Raw genomic sequence first — 20,990 nt, 5'->3', positions numbered from 1 at the left:
GCGCCAGGCTCCGCGCTAGCGCAGGCAGGGACTGAAGGGGGCACAGAGGCAGCGCGGATCCTCGCCCGCCCGCTCGCCCACCATCTCCATCGCTCCCTCCCTCCGCCCCCCCTCCGCTGTCTCACCCGTTCTCTCTCCCCTCCTCTCCTTCCCACTCACTCTCTCCCCTCCTCTCTTCTCCTCTCCACTCACTCTCTCCCCTCCTTCCCTCTCCTCTCCCACTCACTCCGTCCTCTCCTCCTCCTGTCTCACTCTTCCCCCTCCTTCTCCTGTCGCCCCTTTCTCTTCCCTCTCTCGCCCCCCTCGCTCCCCTGCCTCCCTTCCCATCTCCTCCTGACACTGCACTGCAGCTGCTCCTCCAGCCCAGTCCTGCCCGCTTCCCTCCCTCCTTTCCTCTCCCTCCCCCCGGGTGCCGGATAAACAAGGCGCGGAGCATCCTCGACAATCCCGAGCTTAGCTCTACGCTTTCGAAAAGGACAAGGGAACGGGACGAGCCCCCTCCCCTCCTCCCCCTTCTTCCTCCTCCTCCTTCTCCTCCTCCTCCTTCCCCCCCTTCCCTCCCTGCCCCCCCACCACAGAAGGGAAGAGACAATTCTCCTCCGAGCAGCAGCAAACATGATGGCGGCAGCTCCCATCCAGCAGAACGGGACCCACACCGGGGTTCCCATAGACCTGGACCCGCCGGACTCCCGGAAAAGACCGCTCGAGGCGCCCCCCGAAGCCGGCAGCACCAAGAGGACCAACACGGGCGGTGGGTACCTGCCCCGCGCTGCCCCCTCCCCCGCGCAGCCCTCCCGCCTCTCCTGCGCTACCTGCCCGCCGCCCCCGCGCCCCCCCAGGCATCCCCCGCTCGCCGCCGTTATCATTCATCAAAATGGCGTCGCTTTTCAGCATCTGCCCGGCCGGTTTTATTTAATACCCGCGCCGGGGCTGCGCAGCCCTGACCCCGCGCAGCCTAGGCAGGAGAACAAGGGGCTGCCGCGAGCCGCGGCGCCTCCGCCGCCCGTTTCGCGGGCGGCTCCAAGGGGCGGCAGCGGGGAGGAGGGCGGCGGGCGCGCGGCTCCCTCCCTTGCCATCCTCGGGGTGCGGGCGGTGGTGGTTGGCAGGCGGTGGTGTGGGGGGGTCACAAGTTGCTTCCCAGCCTTGCGCTGTGTTTCCCTCTGCCCGCGGCCTCGCCGCTATTGTGGGCGACGCGCGTGAGGCGCGGCGGGCGCAGCATCCCCGCGCCGCCGCCGCCGCGGTGCGCCCGGCAGAGGTGAAGGCGCCCGCGCCGCGCCGCGCAGCGCCCGAGCCGCGCTAAATATAGCACCTTGTGCGGGCAGGCGGCGACGCCGCCACGGATGGGCACCGCCGCGCGTGGCCCCGCGCCGAGCCGCGACCCCGGCCTTTTGTTCCCCGAAAACAAGCCAGGGGCAACTTCACGGAACAGCCTGCACCGTAAAAAAASGATGATATTAAAAAGAGGGGAAAAAAGCACCCAACAATAACAACAAGAAAAAAAGGGACACTGCCTCGATTGCCGGGGAGAGCAGGAGTCTGGGAATCAGCCTGCCCTTATTGTCTTGCACTTTTCCGAGGCACTTGCTGGAGGTTCCCAGACTTCAGCGACGCTGGGTTTAGGTCTGGGATTGGGATCAGAGCACAGACAATTGAGCAGCTCCTGACCGAGCCTGGGGTTCAACCCCCCCATTCATTTCTCATGGATTATATATATATATACACACATATATACACACAACATACATACATATATATAAAACTCATGTGTGCGCGCACACACAGACACGTATATATTTTACCTATTCTGATTTTGCACTTGAAAGCTAGTGGTGGGTAGAGGATTGGCATTGTCTCTCACCTTTTAAGTGCATTTAAAATAAGTGACTTAGGCTTTTGATCATTTGGGAAAAATTCTTCTTAATGTCCTTTAATTAATGAGCTTAAAAGAGATCATTGTCGCTTAAGAAGTGCTAAAGGAATACACCAGGATTACTTAGGCAAGTGATTCCATCCGCCCCATGTTGAGTTGTTTTCTTGGCAGTGGCTGAAGTGCTTGGAATAAAACCCCACATTTTGGGTGGGTTATTTGGTAGCAGAGTAGTCGTTTTGCTCACTTAAGAAGAATGCAGGCAATAACTAATTGCTATTCTCATGTGTTTGCTAATCACAAACAAATAGCCCATCAGTATTTACAATTCATTCCTCCTTAGTTTTGGCATTTCTTTTGCTTTATTTTCAGGCAAGGTCGTAGTTGTCACTGAGCACGTTTTTGTGCAGGGCTTTAATTTTTTTTCAAGGGCTCTGTTCATTTTGCTGTGCTATGGTTACCATTGTAATAATTGGAAGAATTCCATTTTCTGAAATGCATCATTTAGGTTTTGTTCTCATTCTTTCGCAGAATTAAAATATATATATGTGGGTTCTTTGATTTTATCATAAACATGTATGTAATTTAAAATGGCAAAGGTAGTCAAAATGTGTCTTGCTAAATGACGCAACTGGTTAGATGTGGATGCATGAACTACGACTCTAGAAATGTAATATTTTATTTATTTGTGGGTCTGGAGGGGGAGATGAAAGTTTGGAAACCAACTTAACCATGCATATCTCAATTTTTCAGAGGATGGCCAGTATTTTCTAAAGGTCCTCATACCTAGTTATGCTGCTGGATCTATAATTGGGAAGGGAGGACAGACAATTGTTCAGTTGCAGAAAGAGACTGGGGCCACCATCAAGCTGTCTAAATCCAAAGATTTTTACCCAGGTAGGTGCGAAAAATAGCCAATTCTTTATTTTTAAATCCCAAGGGAAATATGCACATGTCAGAATGTTTCGTATATTGAAGAGTAAGCATCCAGTGCAATTGGAAGTGTTATTTAGCAGAAAAGCATATTACGAAGTGCAACAGTGAATATGTTCTGTTTTAGTTACTGTATTGAATTGCCTAGGATCTAGTGGGCTTAACAGCTGAAATACGGTTAAAGATGTTTGCAATGTTTCTGCAAGAAAATATTCTCGTTAACGTTTTCTGATTGCTTCTGTTTTTTTGTTAAAAATGTAGTTTTATGGAAACAACTTGACAGCTGGCGTTAAAATAATTGTTCTTTTGAAGTTTCCAGACATTGTAATGACAATTAAGCTAGAATGAGTAAAAATGAGAGTCTGCTTTCTTAAAGAATGGGCCATTTACTTTAAATCCATTATGTACCTTCTTTCTGCTTCATTGCTTTGTTCACTGGCTCTGGAGTGAAGTAAAGGGGACAAGTGCTGCTCTTCACATTTTCTTTATATTGTGTTTATCATGATAGTGAAAGAAAACTCTGTTATAAAATCGAAATACTTCAGATAAATATAAAAATTAGTATGTTTTATAACAACTATATTTACGTGCAGAAAGCAAGTTTTTTCTACTTGCATGTAGCAATATCTGACCTAACATTTCTCCATTAGAAAATTTCTTGMGATATTAAATAATGACAAACAATATTTTAGCTTCTGTGATTGAGTAATCTTTTTTTTCTTCCTAAAGACTAACAAATTAGCATTTTGTAATTGAACTTTTTTCTGGAGGACTTTTTAATTGATGCAAATTTATAACAGAGGTGACATGTTTTTTGGTGTTTTGATCCTGATATTTTGAAGTATAGATGATGATATAGAACTGAGTTGACTTCATGCTACTGAATCTTTTCTGTTGGAAAAAGCAGAGCTGCTTTGCATTTGTTCTAGTTTAGCAAGATGCCTGAATTCTGTGAAATAGCGAAGACAGTTGGAATGGATGTAAGCAGAACACTGTAGTATTTAGCTTTCCTGGTTTCTGTCTTTAATGCCAGGCATAGGTGGATACTTTCTTTTATTAATGCAGAGGTTGTATTCTGTTTAAAATAGCAATTTCTTATATAGAATTTTGAATGCACCTGTTGTACATATCTTTCCTGAGATATCTTTCCTGCAGCTTAAATGTTGCAACTTAAAATGATATGGATAGTTTTTTTTATTGAAGGATATAGCTTAAGAACTGATGCTTGTCGTCTTGTCGTCTTTTGAGTTTCCTTTTTTTTTTTTTTTTTTTTTTTNCCTTCTGTTTCTGCTTCGAGAAAGTTGGGAAAGGCAGTCCTTTATTTTGAAAGGTATGTTAGGGTGGAAAAAAATCACTGTGGAATTGTGAAAACTCTTGGAAGAAATAAAAGCATTCAAAAGAGCTTGATTGCAGAATTAATAACATCATCTGAAAAAAGAGCTGCGATACTAAATTAAATTCACTGTCAATAGAAGAAAATGAAATAGATTTTTTTTTTTGCATTATACATGAGGTGGTATCAGATGTGCTAGGATGTGACAAAATTGGTGTTTATGAAGGATATTCCAAATACGAAATTACATGGCTTTTCATTTAACTATAGTTTATTTACACTCATTTGGAAAGAACACTCCAAAGATTAGATCTTTTGTTCAGGGTTCTATCATAATTCTTCTGTTTGTTGATTAAATCAGAATTATACTTTTTTTTGTGTGCAACAAATTGGAAAGATGAAGCAGTAGCAGTTCAGGAGCCTTTGGAAAATAAAAATATAGCAATTTGGAATGATAGGAGTAAGAATATTCCCTTTYAAAATCGATAGTGATAATATAAATGACTATGGCAGCAGCATTCATGCAGTTTTGCTGTAACAGGTGCAGATGAAGTTCCAGTTTGACTTTGTGCAATTCTGATTTTACAGCCATATTGTATCATTTAGAAACTTACTTATTTTAAATAGTTTGATATCTGTTCTATGCTTTAGTTAGTAGCAGTATGACAGACTGGTTCCAGTGTGGCTAGTCCTTGTTAGCCTTTCTGTTTGCATTTGACCACGAGCCTGTGGAATTTTCTGAGGTCCTGACATTCCCTAAGCTGATGACTTTTGGGTTTCTTCCAGACCCTAATGCTCATATAGCGTTAGGGAATACAAACCTTGTGAAACRGCAAATACAAAGTTTGGCTAATTTTTTCTTACAGATTTTCTAGAAGTATTTATTCCTTTCTCAGAATAGAAATTACTTATTCCATACTCTTTGTTTGTGATTATAAATGATATTAGTACACATTTTCTTTCATCGAGTATTCTTTCATGGAAGTTTCTTTTCAAACTTTTTGTCATTCCAACAAGTTCTAGGGTAGTCTAGGTAACTTGATGTTTGGAAAGAAGGAACTTGGTYGTAACGCCGAGTCATGAGTAAATTTCTGTGACCTAATAGTTTCCTGTGATATAGGAGTTCAATATGTAGACTCATTTCTGTTAGAGTTACTGTTTTTGTGCATCAAAAAGTGACATAATTACTGAAGAATTACATGGCTGCTCTTATGACAGGAAATAGAAGGAAAAAAAAAAAGCACTCTTTTTCACTGAATTTTTACTTAACAAAGTAGGTAGCAATACATAAACCTATTGTTGTCTACTACAGTCCTTATTCTTCCAATATGCAATTCACTGTTTTCTTTTCAGGTTATCTGAACTTCTGATACTTATTCTGCGTAGTCTCTTTCGGATATTTTTCTGTTTGGGCATGTCCCACTAAATAAATGGAACTGAAGCTCAAAGCTATGTCCTACACTTAAAATAGTAAGAGCTGATCTTTTCTTCAGAGTGAATATTGGGAAGTAGGTTCTGATCCAAAATGTAAATATGGACATAGCATGCTGCTTCTGATGAAGTGAGTGTCCTAAGGAAAGTGTCCATGCTGCGAAGCTTTTTCTTATGTATGGTTTTATTTCAGATAATCTAGTAAGAGTCAGTGGTTAATGTATCTTTGTTGTGTTAAGCACTCATTGTCTTACTGTTTCTCCATTCTGAATTATAGTGAGCACTGGACTGCCAAACTCCTCTGGGTGTGTGTTTTTCCCGTGGTGAATGCCTTCCTGCGAGTGCTGTCGTTGTTTCTTGCTCGCTTGCACACCCAGGCACACACCCGCACACAAAATTGTGTTACAGCATCGTGTTGTTTATCTTGCAACAGGATCTTGCCTGGTCTCGACTCAGTGCTTGAGTAAATTTGAGCTCGGTCAGTGTTTTTCAATTTATTGGAATATGAAGTCATATGTGTACTTAAATTAGATCATGTTAAGAACAGAAATTAATAAACACGTAATTAAAAGGGGATAAGATTTTACTGCTTTTAACAAAAGACTAGCATTTTTGTTTTTATAATCGATTTCTAATCAGAAGTCATTTAAAGGTTTGGAGAATACAAAAGGGAATTTTCCTACCCACCTCCTTACAGAGAGTGTATGAAGCGTTGTGTGGTTGTGCTGTATTTTTACCAAGTGACGTGTATTTGAGATGCTTTTCTTGAGTTTGAATATCTTTTTTTTTTCTGAAGCATCCATGAATTATGGGAGACCACCTACCTATTTGTGAAAGTGTCCTTTAGAGAAGCACGTTATTCTGACTCTTAAAAAAAAAAAACCTTTCAAATACATTGATTGTATAACGACACAACTTTACAGGGATTTAAAATTAATAAATCCATTTTCTAGCTTTCTTGCTCATATTAAATTCTCAAGGTAAGATGAGTATACCAAGCTTTGCTTACCGTTATTTTTGCCTTTAGTAAAGGAACTGTCTTATATTATTTTCCAACTCTTAAAAATAATCCAGAGTGTTATGGGAACAGAAATCAGTGTTTTAAAGATCAACACTTGAAATAATGGTTAAATGAAATATTACTTTTTGGAAGAGAAAATAACAGAGTTAGAAAAAACTCTGTTGTCACCGTTTTTTGAATATGGATTATCATACATAGTGCGTCTTGCTCTTGATACTTTTGATTTTAATATTTTTTCTTAAGTGTTGCTAAATAGTTCATACATGTAAAGCTAAGCTTTTCAGATTCACTTRTAAGTATCTACTTATAGGACTAACTTTGGGGATAATGGAACTGGGGAAATGACTACTTGTGTGAGTAGATATTTCTGAGGTAGGATCGTTAGAACCACTTAGACTTATAAAATAGCTGTAATTTTTTGTCTTTTTACTAGTTTAAAAAAGAAAAGTAAAAGAAACCCCAAGTGTTGATTGCCAGCTGTTCAGAGAGATAATTCTCAGTTGGACAGTTGTCAGTTGCTTAGTTACTGGAACAGACTGGAAAAAAAGTTAGCTTGTTAGCTAGGAGATCCTTAATACTTTGCATYTAAAAGGAAACTGCCACTGAATATGTACTGAGTAAGGTCTTGAGATTGTTACGTAACTAATTCACCTCGTGTGCTATTATTTGGTAACTTCTTGTTTGAGAGGTTTAGGGCAATTTTGATGAAACGTCACTGGAAATTTTGCACCAGTTTCTTTTACCCTTAGAAACTTAGATACGTGAATGAGGAAGCRTTTACCTAGTAAAAGACTTGGATTTGCAAGAAAGTATTTTGTCTTTCTCTTGCATAGGAGAGGTTGAAAACAACTAGTGCTGTAATGAGAAGGGTTAGTTTGACTTTAAGTGATACRGTCTAACGATATGTGCGCTTCTTTGATGAAATAAAGAACAAAATCAAATGGCTACAGTCATTACAAAGAAATGCCATTTTCCATCGTTTTCACCTTTGTTCTTCTGGTTTTCAGAGTAATTGGTGAGGAGAAAAAAAAAGTGATGCTCAGTAGATCAGGAAGTGCTTGTATGCAGATGAAAACACTKCTAATAACAGTATTATTTGCTTTTTGATAAAGTTGAGGTCTCTGTAAGTGAATATTCATTGAAAATATTTTTTTTCTGGAYTTATTCATTCTGATTTTTTTAAAAAAAGAAAATAGTTTAAGTTTATATAAACTACCACATTTAAATAGTTCTGTTGTCACAGAACTTAAAATTTTCATATAATAGTTTAGTGATATTTTGCAGGAAGATTAAAGCTTTAATGGATGTTCCTCATAATACAGGGCTTGGATTATTATTTTAAAGATATAATTAGGGAAAGTCTGAACCTCTTAATCATTTTTCCTCTTCTACCTTGTGCAGTAAAAGATGCATTCATTCTTTGCAGTTTTAAAATGGATATAATCTGTGATAGCCTTTTCAAAGAGTCTTAGTGTTCTTGTTTCTTCATTAATTAATTGCATCAGCTAAGATACTGCTCTCTGTAGTTGACCACACAGTTTAATTTAATCTGTGATCAGTAGCTGAAAGAATACCATTGCTTTAGTGAATTTGTTAGGCTAGCTATTAGAAGTAGAGCATACAGGGGTTTGGGAGGAGGGATTGTGTCTGGCTGCTCTCTCATTTCCATCTTTGGATACAGCTGTAGCATAAAGTTAAGCAACATCTGTAGAGATCTGACTGACAAACATGCCTGGGACTCCTCACTGCGGCTCACGGCAGGTGCAGTCAGCCTCGCGGTGCGTCTTTAAAGAGCCTGGCTGGTTCTCAGCATTTACCAGGAGAGCAGTGGCAGCTCCTGAGCCGCTCGAGACGCGCGCCCGTAGCGGGTTGCCCGGTGCCGGGGTGGTGCAGGTAATTGGGCTGGAGCGGCGAGAGCTGTGGCAGCGTGTGCTTCTCACGTTGCACTGCAGCTGCTCGGGATCTTAATTAATCTGACCCTGGGAGGCTGCGGTGTCGTGGTGTAAAACGCAATACGTACCAGAAATGGAAAGGCTGCTTTTTTGTCTTATTGATGATCTCGTTTCTAKGCAGGTCTTCTCATGTTGAGATTGCTTTTGTTTGACGTTAGCATAAAATTCTGATATCTTAATTTAAAACTGCGATTTTTGCTGATTATCAAATGTATCTGTGAAGTAATGAAGTGAATAAACTTAACTTCTAAATATCACTGTTAAAATGGACTTAATAAAAATATTTTAGTTTATTTTGACAACAAATATAATTGTCTGTGAGAATGGTCATTTGTTAAAGCAAATGGAATGGGAGGAGAGYAATTGAAGTTAAATGCATAAAATAAAATTGTCTATGCTTCCASCTCATTTTGAACAATCTTTTTACTTTGGTGTTTTGTATGAATTTCTAGTGCTCTCTATATTGAGRTACGTTAGTTGCTTGGTGCTGGTTAGCTCAGTTTTGTAGTTTTTAGAGATACGTAGTAACATGGAAATGGGTAAAAGTGGAATTCCTTTAGCTGGCAGAATAAATATGTACTATATATGTGTGCAAGTCTGCCAAATTACCTAATTGTGGAGATAGTGCTATCTTCTGCTTGCTCGCATGGCCGAGCTTTAGGAAACTTAGTAAGTTGCTTATAGTTTTCTTGATATTCAGGGGCATTCTATCAGGGCCTTTCTATTTTTTCATCCTGTAAAGGAAGTATCCAAACAAAGTTTAGCCCAGAGATTTAAGTTACTATTTTGTAAGCTTCTGTTCTATTTTTATGTCAGTTTTTGAGGTATCCACATTGCAGATTGTGATTATTCAGTAGGGGTTAATTACATTGATGATACATTAATTAAAAAATAAAATGGTTGTCAGGATAGTTTTCACTTTAAACTTTCATTGTTTTTTAATAGAAATATTAAATATGTCTAATAGTTAAAAAAGGCAACTATTTTTTCCCATATTAACTTGCTTTTACTATAGTATACTGGATATAAATTTTTGATCTATAACATATTTGATCATTGTGATTGCATCTGGTKGGCGATTGTCTGATATTAAATGTTCTGTTCTTGATTATATCCAAGCAGTAAAGTCCCTTTGGAAGTGTATAAGTGGTCTGATTGAAAGGCTAGTTTCAGGTAGTATTTGGAAGCAAGTATGTTGAAGTCGGACAGTTCTCAGCTGTGCAATGTARGGTGCCTTTTTAACTCTGGATTATGAATTTATTGCTGCTCACTTGAGCTAGTTGTGTGCAGTATATCTGTACATTACTCTTCTTTTGGATTGCATTTGACTTYATATAAGGTTTAAGTATTGATGAGTGATTGGTGGTCAGAGTTAGGCCTACTTCAGGAAAGACCATGGAACTGATGTATAAAGTAGCTGATAAAAATACCTGGCTATGTGACCAGGTAGTACTTGGAAGAAGAGTGTCTGCTTGTGAGGGACCAGATTTAAAGTTTTACGTTGGTAGTACAGATGATTTGAGGGTCCAGTGTTTTAGTCCCTTCGAAGTGAGGAAGACAGACAGTTGTCAGTTCATGCATATGTAAGTGATTATGTAAAGGTAGGGTTAGATATGAGGAAGCCTAAATCTCAGACAGAATTTCTTATTTGCCTGGTCTTGTAGGTTTTGATTGTGAAAAGACTAAACATCTGTTTTTCATCATTGATCTCTCACTGCATCCTGCAGGGCCTGTCATCTCAGCATTGACAGGATCAGATGAAAAATACAATCGATGTGTTGACATTTTTTTGAGAATCACTCAGGTAAGATTACTTGTTATACAGAACTACAGTGAAATTCATGGCTGCTGCTAATGTTTCACCAGTTGGAGCCTTTGCATTCTCAATCATTAATTAAATTAGATACTGAGGTTCTCTGCATGTTCCCTTGTTTCTATTTTAAAAGCACTTTTTTTGTGCCTTGCTCAGTGCCATTTAACTCTCTTGTAATTTCCCACATAAAGAGCTTCACACATTTGTACTATTTTCCCCCACTTCATAGAGTGGCACCTGTTTGCTTGACTCGAGAACCGTAGTGCGCACCCTCCAAAGCTCTTGGAAGATTTGTCTGTACATGTATTGAATTTTGTTTTCAAGTAGGTACTTCTTTACAATTTGGGGGAGAAATTATCTTGGAGAATCAGATGATCAAAGACAGCAGTAATTTAACATCTTCCTGATGTGTTCTAAACTCCGCTCTTCAAATTATAGGTGAGAAAATACAAATAGTTAAATGAATATTGCTATGGAGTCTTTCTGAAAATGTTTATATATATATATATATATATATATATATATATATATATAAAAATCACACACTGGAAAAGTAGGAAATGACACATGTCCATTTGGTTTGCTGCACATAGCATCCAGAATGCATAGAGTTCAACTCATCAGGCTGGGTAGTTACCAACGAGTAGGACAGTGGCTTGGAGGGGAGGAGAGAAGGCCTCTTGGGCAGTATGCCTCGTTGGAGCTTGGTCTAGTTGAGATTACATTTTGGCCCCATCTGTAAACTGGCATTTTTTGAGTGCATCTAAAAGTACTGTGTGTAGTAGTAGCAGTAATTTGGGTGCTGCAGCGATTGCTCTTTTGGCAGCAGCATTGAGCTGGAGTTAGGGAGTATTTATGTTGGGATAGAAGCTGGCAGTCTATCAACAGTTTTCCTGAGACACAAACACACACACACACACACACACACACACACACACACACACACACACACACACGCACAGAAAATAAAGAAAAAAAATAAAAAAGGCGGGGGGGAAAGAAATAGGTGTTATTTAGAACTTTATTGACCTGTACATGAAGAGAAATTCTGTGGAATGAAGGCCCTCTTCTAGCATTCTGTCTGTGCTGGTTTTCAAAGGTCTACAACAAAATGGGTGCCCTAAAGCTTTATAAAAATAAGTTGCTGATGTATTGTAATGGGAAGTTGGATAAAGTATGTGTATAGGTTTTCTTTTCCATCTTGCATGTGTGTGTGCACACTTTGTATGTCTTCTACTTACTGTATTAGGTGGACACTTGGCGATTCTGTCAATCTAAAGTAAATATTGGTTTCCAAAGAAACTCCTTACAGTTGCATCACTTCCTGACTTCTGAGTGTTTTACTGTGCAGCATAGTACACTTCCATGTCTGCTAGTTGTTGAACTAAACCTCAGCCAGCATATGCTTTCTAGCGTGCTGACCTGTTTAAAAATCACAACAACAGCAACTACAAAGTAGTGCTAACTTCAGAAAGATTTTCTTCAGGAATGTAAGTTTTTATTTAGGTTGGTGATAATGCCAAGTGCTCATCTAGTATTTGCACTGCTTTTAACAATAAAAACTTTATAAGCTGTATTGTAGTTCACTATGTACCTACTGTTAGGACTAGCTGTTCTGTTATGTGCCAACATGATGTAATATAAAACAGATAAAATGCTTTTACATTTAATTGATTCAAATAGTTGGAGCAAAGATGGGACAAATTGTATATGTTAAGCAGATCCTTAGGATTTGTCAGGAAAGGGCCTTTAAAACAAGAAGATACTTTGCTTGCATGGTGGGCATCTTCATTTTACTTGGGTTCTTTGTAAGTTCTTTTCTTGAATAACTTCTTAATAGAAGGAAAAAGAAAGGAGTTACTCAGGTAGCCAAATTTTAAATCAATTAGGGTGTTGTATGTTAAAGCATATATAGAAATTAACATAATGACATTAACCTCAGAGCACTAGATTGTATATTTTTGAAGGATTCAGTATCATGGGTGGCTGTATTTGTTTCCCTAATGTTTACTGTACCTTAAAAATCAACACTGTTTTTTTAGAAACTCCTAGTTTTCAAGAGACATAGAGTATATAGGGGGTAGCAAGGTAGGCAATTGATGAGGGTAATATTTTTATACCTGTTTATTTTTTTAATTGTTTTTAAAATGGTAACTTGTCGATTAGTAACAGATTATTGCTCTGTTTCTATATTAGCATCTTCTCTTGAGAGTAAAGCTCAGAAATTATAGTTCTGCTTTATAAAAACTTCTAAAAATGATCTTTAATGCGTAGGAGTATTTCTAGTTTCATTCTTCACCKTTTGGTAGTTTAGAACTTTCTGATTTTGAGGATGCCACAGGTAAGGTTGGCCCAATATATGATCAATTTTAATTATAAAGTAATCCTTTGAATTTCTTTTTTCTTGAACACACATGTACATGCTTGAAATAAAAATAATTCCTTAGTTTTTTACCCATTATTTGTCCTTTTTTTCATGGAATAGTTCATTAATGTGCCTAGATAACTGCTGTGCTTTACTTGTCTAGCCTAGGAACTTGTAAGATTTTATCTTGTGCAATATTTTTTTTGTGTGGATTTTCTTTTGTGAATCATTATGTGTGTATGAACTTTGGCAGCTTTATAATGGCTATCTTAAAGATCATTGACTTTTTTTTTTTTATTTGCTTATGTATTTATCTTTAAAAGACTTGGATTTTTACCAGAATGACCAGTCCTCATTTGAGTTCCTTATTTCTCCCATGCAAACTTTAGAAAATTATGGCAATTTTCTAAGGATTGTGGTATTTTTATTGCTGGTCTTTCAGTTAAAATTTAATGGCCTTTTTCTAAAAATATGTGTATGGTTAAAGMGGCTCTTGAGGTTATGTAGGATTTTTTTTTCTGTGAATTGTTTTTGCATAGGAGATGAGAGCAGGTGTTCATAATACTTTCTGTAGCTGAGTGTAGCAGTGTCTTAACTTGGATCTTTTTTGCCTGCTAAAGATAAGGTTTAAGGGTCATAAAGARTATTTTTTATATTTGTTTGTATTAGTACCAACTTTTTGATGCAGATATGCTGATAATTACTGATAATGATATTGAAGTCCAGAGACATGTATTAAAAATAAAGGTTATCTCAGGAATTAATGAAGATTTCATATTTGCAGTGCACCAAGTAGATCTAGAAACATGTGTGATTTAAGAATGCAAACTGACGGGGGGGGGAAGCCCAACACTGTCAGTATATATCTACTGAATTGCAATACAGATTGTTGGTAATTCAGGAGAGAACACTGGCATATTTTGTATGAGCTGGTCTCAATATGTGAAGGAACAGRTCTATGTGACAGCAGTAGTGTGGATCAACAGGCATCCTGGAATCCACATAGATGTCCCTCCAGAGGGAAAGACCAAGATACCTTTGGATGCTTGATAGACTTTCTCTTCATACTGAAGCTTGACTCATTTTGGAGTTTCACTCAACACTGAATAGGTTCTCTTATGTTAATGCCCTTTAGGCTGTTGTAATTTTCACCAATTTCTTTTTTTGCTTCTTGGAAGAGAAGGGTAATTTTTCTTCTTGGATGGGATAGAGAAGTAATCAAGTTTAGTGTAGATACCGTGGGTAGAAAGAACTTGCTGGTATCATGTACTTCGGGCTGTGGAATAATTACTGTAGCGGCCCCTTCCACAGGGGAAGCTGATGAAGCTCGCTGGACTCATTTTGGAAATGCTGAATATCCTTAGGAAGATARATTTTGTCAGAAAATTATTTTGTATATGTGGCTGGTTTGTGAGAGAGGATCTGATTTATTCTGAGCAAGCGTTTCAGTTTTCAATTTTAAAGCTGTTTTTTTAAGAATTTCAAATTGTGGTCTAAASTTTTAAATTTTGAGTCTTAAAGTTGTAGCTCAGCATGTTCTAAACACTGGAAAATATGCAGTTCTTGTGAGCAGTTTARTGTACTTTTTTTATACATATTCTTATATTTCATTCAAAATGGAAGTTTTGCCATTAAAGGGTACCCATAACTGTCCATCCAATGGATACAGATTGTSTGGTAAGTAAACTTCGCAAGAGTGACTGGAACTAGTCAAAAAACTGAAACATTCTGTCCTGCTATGTTGCTTGTGATCAGATACTCCACCACAGCTGAGCGTTGCCTAAATTTGTGCAGGGTAGGACTGCAAGATACTGTTCWTGCTTTTACCAAAAGCAATTCAAGTTCCATTCCTTGTGCCTTATGAGGGTAAGGGAAGTGGGGATTTGTTTCTTGTTTTTCACCGCCTTCCCAGAAAGTGAGTGAGGATTAAAGTTACCAGCAATTTCTGTATAAGATTAAATTCAGGTAAGTACTTAATGTACACAAGTTGAAATATGCATCCCATCTATATAGCCCAAATTTGACATGTTTTTCATATATAGGAAGATCAAATGCAGAGTGCATTCAATAAAATCCTTAGAAAAGTTCAAGATTATTCAGATCTTTTGGTGCTTTTTAAGCACTTCCTTTTATCTAGCAAATACATTTTACCTTTTGCTTATCTATTAAGTGGAAGCAGTTAACTTCCACTCCTCTGCTTGAGGAAACCTTTTTTCTCACCTCTTTCTAGACTGACAAACAATTTTAACTGAAAGTATCTCAGATCGATAGAGGTGTTTGAATATATATTTGTATTCCTATATCAAATTATGACATTGTCAAGTAAGCGGTGAATACAAGAATAAATCTTGTGCTTTGGAGAGGAACACATGGGGTGGCTTCAGTATTTTAGCAGTTACAATCAGATGTTTATCAAAAGTAGGTGTATGGTACAGGTGTTTGATATGAACTTGACCARTGCGCATTCTGTATCTCTTAGGGTAAGAGTTTTATACCTTCTTTTTTACTTCAGTATCTTTCTGCAGTTAAAGTCACATTGTTCTTTTAAAACTTCCTTTTAATTTTATCTGAAAGGTACCCATTTAATAATGCCAAAAGCAGGACAAATCAAGAAAACACACTGTATGTAACTCATACTGGTTTTGTAACTGTCCTTACTGGTGCTCTTCAGCTTTATGTAAGACATGTTGCTTAGCTGAGTTTTCTGATCCTCAAGGAGTAATTATGCATCTTTTTAAGATAAGTTGGCTTTTTAATATATTTGTAAATCTGTTCAGTCATTTAAATAGTTCTGTGTAGACAAATATTGGTTTTATGTTAATGTGTACTACTCTTAAAAAAGCTCTATTTAAAAACAAAAACTTAAAATCTAATCACAAATACACTTTAAAATGAACATTTTATAGAATCTGTTTCAGTTTGCAAATAACTGCTTTTGTTCCAACACACTACGATCATTTGTATGTTAAACAGCTAGAAATTAGATTTCACAAAGAAATATAAATTTGACTGAATATATATACAGTTACTGGAAGGGAGTCTACTCTTAAGCATCTRATCTAAAATGTTAAACTTTAAAAATTAAATTTAAGGATATACTGGTATGTTGACTTAATTGAAATACCACTTGAAGTCAAAATCTGTTGTTTTTAGTTATAGTTTAATAGTTATAGTTTAGTTATAGTTTAATAAACCAAAATATTCTTATTTTGGTTTAAAAGATCAAATAGTTTATTTGAATATTATTGGGGAAGAGACTATCWTGAACTTTTTTTAAACAAATATATACGCACGCGTACACACACAACTTTGTTGGAATATATTAGTCTTTGTAACCCTGTGGATAACCCAGTTAATTAAACAGGAATAYTCTGTTTGAAAAACTTTTCCCTTCACTTGCTCTAATTTAGTTACTGAAACTTTTTTTAACTTTGTTTTCGAATGTAGTGCTCAGAATCCAACACTTTTTCGTTAATTGATTCAGCAAACAAACATTGATTTTGTACGGGTTTAACTTTGTGTTCAGCAGTTACTTTCTGGAAGAGTAACAACTAATGCAAGGGCTTGATGATCACTTAAAACCAGGAAAGAAAGCACCTGGAGGTGCTTCTTAAATAAATTCTCACATGTTTTCATTATATGTACTTTGGGAATAAGAAAAAAGTGGCACAACTCATGAGGTTTAGGGAGACCTGGTCAAAATCACAATTGATGACTGATTCGATGTTACCTTTATTTCATGTTCCTGAGCAGAACTCAAGTGTTTGGATTACTGACATGTTTGTTTTGTTTCTGCACACATCTTCATTTCATTGCATAAAAATACGTAGTACTGTTTACAAGATGTATAAGGAGAGATTAGGATTATGTGATGTTCCATGCTAATTATGTGTGAGATCTTTGCTTATTTACGCAAAGAAATATTAAAAAAAAAACCCTTGAACAGCTGAAGTGACAGTGTGCACCAGCTGGGGAGTTTGAAATAAAATATTCAGCGCATGATTTGTATTGAACTGCAATTAGAATGTAAGATTCTGCAATAGCGATTGTGTGGAGTGAGGTCAAATTGCACATGAAGAATGAACACAAGCGAGGTCTGTCTTCACTGCGACTGATGTCTGCACAAGTGCTGCTTCACAATACTGCTTTAAATCACAAATGCAAAACGAGAAGAATGACTGACTTCATTGTTTTATTCGTCCATCCTCACTTAAGACTTTATATGTCAATAGGCAAATTAAAGACTTGAAAGGAAAACTAGAAGTTGGAAATGCTAACCTTGAAATAATTATTATTAGTATGAGAAGTCAGTTTGTGTCTTAACGTGTTCTTACAAATAAAAAACTCAAAGCATTATTAAACAAGGGAAGAAGTGTTCTGATTATGTCTTTTGGGGTTTTCTTGTTTGGGCTTTTTTTGTTGTTTTTCATCCCTTAGCAGTTTTAAGTTTACAACATCTTAAAAACATAATATTGACCTACTCAAAAGATAGTTTCTTCTGCCTAAACTGTTTCTCAGTCTTATCATGTTTTCAGATAAAACGGTGCATTTTGACACATTGTTTAAAAACTAGAACAGCTCTGCATATGAAAACACAAACTGTGATAATTAGATAGATATGCCATATGTGGTAGTTTAAGTTGGCATATATCTCAAATGGCATGTTTAATGTACTGTATTACTGGAATTAGTAATTTTACAGTTGAAAGCTGTTAATTCTGCAATACTGACTACCTCTCATGAACTTGTAGGTAATGATGGCAGTCCTTTTTTCTTTGCAAGACCTTGCCTCTGAGAGCTTGAGTAGTAGTTGTGAATTGCCATATTTGTAGTGGAATCTTTGAAAAGCTTCGTCCCTATAATATTTTACAAATTTTTTACTATAAAATCCTAAGCTTTTTTTAATGATGATACCATTAGTGGTGAGGAACAATCAGACTATTTAGTGTAATAAAAYGTCTATAATGAGGAAAAGACTGCTTTCCATTAGAGTCTGTTTTCCTCAGTTGAGAACTCCCCTCATTTAAAACAAAATTATTAAAAATTAAGTAGGAAAAAAAAGGTTAAACATGAGAACTTGAAATTTTTGAGCAACGCTTTATAGCTATTTTATCTGGCCATTTTCACTGCATAAAAGGATAAAAATTACCCTGTTGTATGTAAAATGGAAAGATGTTTTAATCTGCCTAACAGAGTGCATGTAATTGGCCTGATCAGGATTTACTGAATTTTTACCTTGTTTAAGCTTCTAACTTTCTGAAGAAGYAAGAAAAAGTAGTAAAGCTGAACTCTGTCCCTTCTGTTTTGTGTTGGTATGTTCTGTGCTAGACACCCTGAAAAGAAATTAACCGAATTTATATTTTGGGATGCTGAGTTAAGCCCTCATGTTTCATGGGCCATTCTTGGGGTTCTTCAAAACTGAAGAGAACTGAACTGAGAAGTCTTCAGGGCAGCTAGTTGAAGTCAGTCTGATACTCGGATTGTGTTGCAAATTCAGGAGTTATATCAAAGATGAGTAAATTTTGATGGGATTATAGCCCAGGATAATTACTGTGAGGGTTCTTGCATTACAGTGCAGGGACTTTTAACAGTACCTTCTTAACTGATGCTTATAGATAAATGATAAAGATTAGATAAATGGATGTAAATACACAGTATCAGGGTAAAATTTTCTAGTTACTTTTAGTAGTGTCTGTTTAAAAAAAAAAGTGCATTTTGTGTAATACTTTTTGTGTAAAACTTTTTGGATGCTTAATTTTAACTGAGGAAGAAAGGAGTTGTCGGACATTTCGGATGATCATTTGCACAATATGCCAATTTGCATACATTTTTATTTCCAATCATGATACTTGACACAAAAATGTCTGGTAGATTATATTGTTAAATGTAGTATCATGAAATCTGAAGGGTGTTAAGAAGCTAAAGTGAAGTTGCAGTTAAAACAGCAGAGTTAAATTTGGACCAGAAYGAACAATTAGTCTGCAAAGTGATGAACAAAAATAGGACATGAAAATCTAGCTATGAAATATTGCCAAGAGTTCAAACATGGTTTCATACTAACTTTAAACATATGCATATGTACAGCTAAATACATATTCTATTTGGGTATATTAGCTTGGGCATGTTCTCTTAAAATAGAATGGATACCTAAATGAGATTCAGTGAAAGAGGTTTTAAGCTATTTGCTCTTGAAAGGTCTGTACAGATTTATTTATTTTGATACTTGTATAGGACATAATTTTACATGGCATTTCTAGGTGCTGTCTGCATAGGAAATCATTTTAGTCCARTATATTAAAAGTGTTTAGCAAAAACACTCTCAACATTCCAGTCTGACAGAGCTGAAAAAATCCCACGCTTCTAATTTTCTTAGGTACAAAATATACCTCCAGAACAAACTGTGAACATCTGTATAAAAATTAAATGTGATTGAGCAACTAATTAAGAAAATGAAATTAAAACATTATGCCAAGGTTCCTCAGTTAAATTACCTAGAAAGGAGTGTGAATAAGTAAAAAACCCATTGCAGGAATCTGACAACTGTATTGTAGCCTACTTTTGGGTCAGAAGTGCCTGGTAGTCCATTATTTATATTAATAATTTGAAGATGTACCTGGGAATGAAAATACTGCAAATGCTATTTTATTTTATTTTATTTTATTTTATTTTATTTTATTTTATTTTATTTTATTTTATTTTATTTTATTTTATTTTATTTTATTTTATTTTATTTNATTTTATTTTATTTTATTTTATTTTATTTTATTTTATTTTATTTTATTTTATTTTATTTTATTTTATTTTATTTTATTTTATTTTATTTTATTTTTTCCACTACTGTTAAAGTTTTGTTTAATTAATTTACTGGAAGCATGGGATTAAAAAATACATATGTATTACAAAATAAGGATTGCACATAGAACTTTTTCTGTTAGCTGGTTTTTTTTGCAACTTCCAGTGAATTATGGTTGTATAATCTGTTTCTATAGACAATATGTGTCTATAGACACATGGGCAGTGACAATAGGGCAGTGGGAACATTCTTGGCTTCAGAGATTCTGTCCTTCCTTCCTCACCTTGGCTTGTTTCCATTTGGTAGAAAATTTATACATGAGTGACAACCACATTCCAAAAAAAAAAATCAGCACCAAGGTGATTGCAGAAGATTGAAGACGGTAGGGCCTCTGTGCAGAGGTAAAGACAGTTGTTACCTGTTAAAGTCACCTTACTGTGTAAACAGCTAAGCACTGGGAAGAGGGACTAGGGGAGGATCGCACTGTAATAGCATCCTTTATTTTTATGTATCTATTTATTCTTTCAGAATAGCATATATGATCCAATGTGACACTTGTTACAGTCTGAGTTTCCATCTCCAACAACCTTTCTATCAGGAGCATTAGAAATCATAAAAAAAAGTTTGAAGAGAGTGAGTACTCTTCATATAACCTAGATGATGGTGTAATGATGGCTAAATATATTTTATGTCTCAACTARAATAATAGTAAAAGTAAGAGTCAAGGGCTATTGATGAGAGAGATAAGTAGCAGTATAGGCTCATTTACTCTGCTAATGAAGAAAAGAAGAATAGCCATGTCTTCGTACCTCTTTAACGTAAGCTGAATATCAGTGTTGGAAATCAATGTTACTTTCTCTTCTTTCAGTCCATCAATATTGTTGACTTTTCATTCAGGCACCTTGCTACTTGCTGTTACTTCTCTGGTGATTTAACCCAAAAGGTTTCAAATTAACAGATGGTGAATTTGATTGAAGTTGCCTGATTTTTTACATTTTCCTCTAGTGTTTTCCCTTCTAGATTTTACTGAAGAATTGCGGAGGTCAGTTCTGACAAAGTTTTGCAGTTGTTCTGCCTGAGGGTTTATGCTTAGTGTGGAGAAGGTCCAGTAACCTAAAATACTATATGGTGTCTATTAAGCAATAAATATCAACTCTTTCAATTCTTTTTTTATGTAAAATATACTTTTAAAAAATACTCATAATGCTTCATCTTGTAGGTTGTCTCTCACATTTGTTTTGCAAGTTATTAATAAAAGAAAACAAAAGAAATCATGCAAATGATTATTTTTTTTTAAATTTATAATCTCCCAAATGGACTAAAATGCTAGTTTCTGRGTGTCCTGGTCGAATTCTTATCTGRTACTATATTTTTGTTTTCCAAGATTTGTTTTGCACAACATCACATGGAGCTGATAGTCTCCAGTTTTGATTTTGGCTTATGGAGGGCTGTTTGCAGTGACTCTCCTTGCTTGGGTGCTAC

At 36.7% G+C, this 20,990-nt stretch overlaps 1 protein-coding gene across 3 annotated transcripts in view; it reads left to right on the top strand.

Annotated features, from left to right (window-relative positions):
* The first annotated feature begins 521 nt into the window (after positions 1 to 521).
* NOVA1 (NOVA alternative splicing regulator 1) overlaps positions 522 to 20,990 on the top strand; it is a 129,056-nt gene continuing 108,587 nt past the window's right edge. For all 3 annotated transcript variants that reach the window (XM_026051710.1, XM_026051709.1, XM_026051711.1), the window contains exons 1-2: positions 522 to 751; positions 2,621 to 2,764. In XM_026051710.1, coding sequence (XP_025907495.1) covers positions 616 to 751; positions 2,621 to 2,764 — 280 coding nt within the window. In that variant the 5' untranslated portion in view covers positions 522 to 615. The remainder of the gene's footprint in view (positions 752 to 2,620; positions 2,765 to 20,990) is intronic.

Source organism: Nothoprocta perdicaria, unplaced genomic scaffold (genome assembly GCF_003342845.1).
Source record: "Nothoprocta perdicaria isolate Ctin4 unplaced genomic scaffold, notPer1 scaffold_8, whole genome shotgun sequence".
NCBI classification, from domain to species: Eukaryota; Metazoa; Chordata; class Aves; order Tinamiformes; family Tinamidae; genus Nothoprocta; species Nothoprocta perdicaria.
Note: the sequence above shows the minus strand (reverse complement) of the source record. Positions and strands in the feature narration are given on the sequence as shown.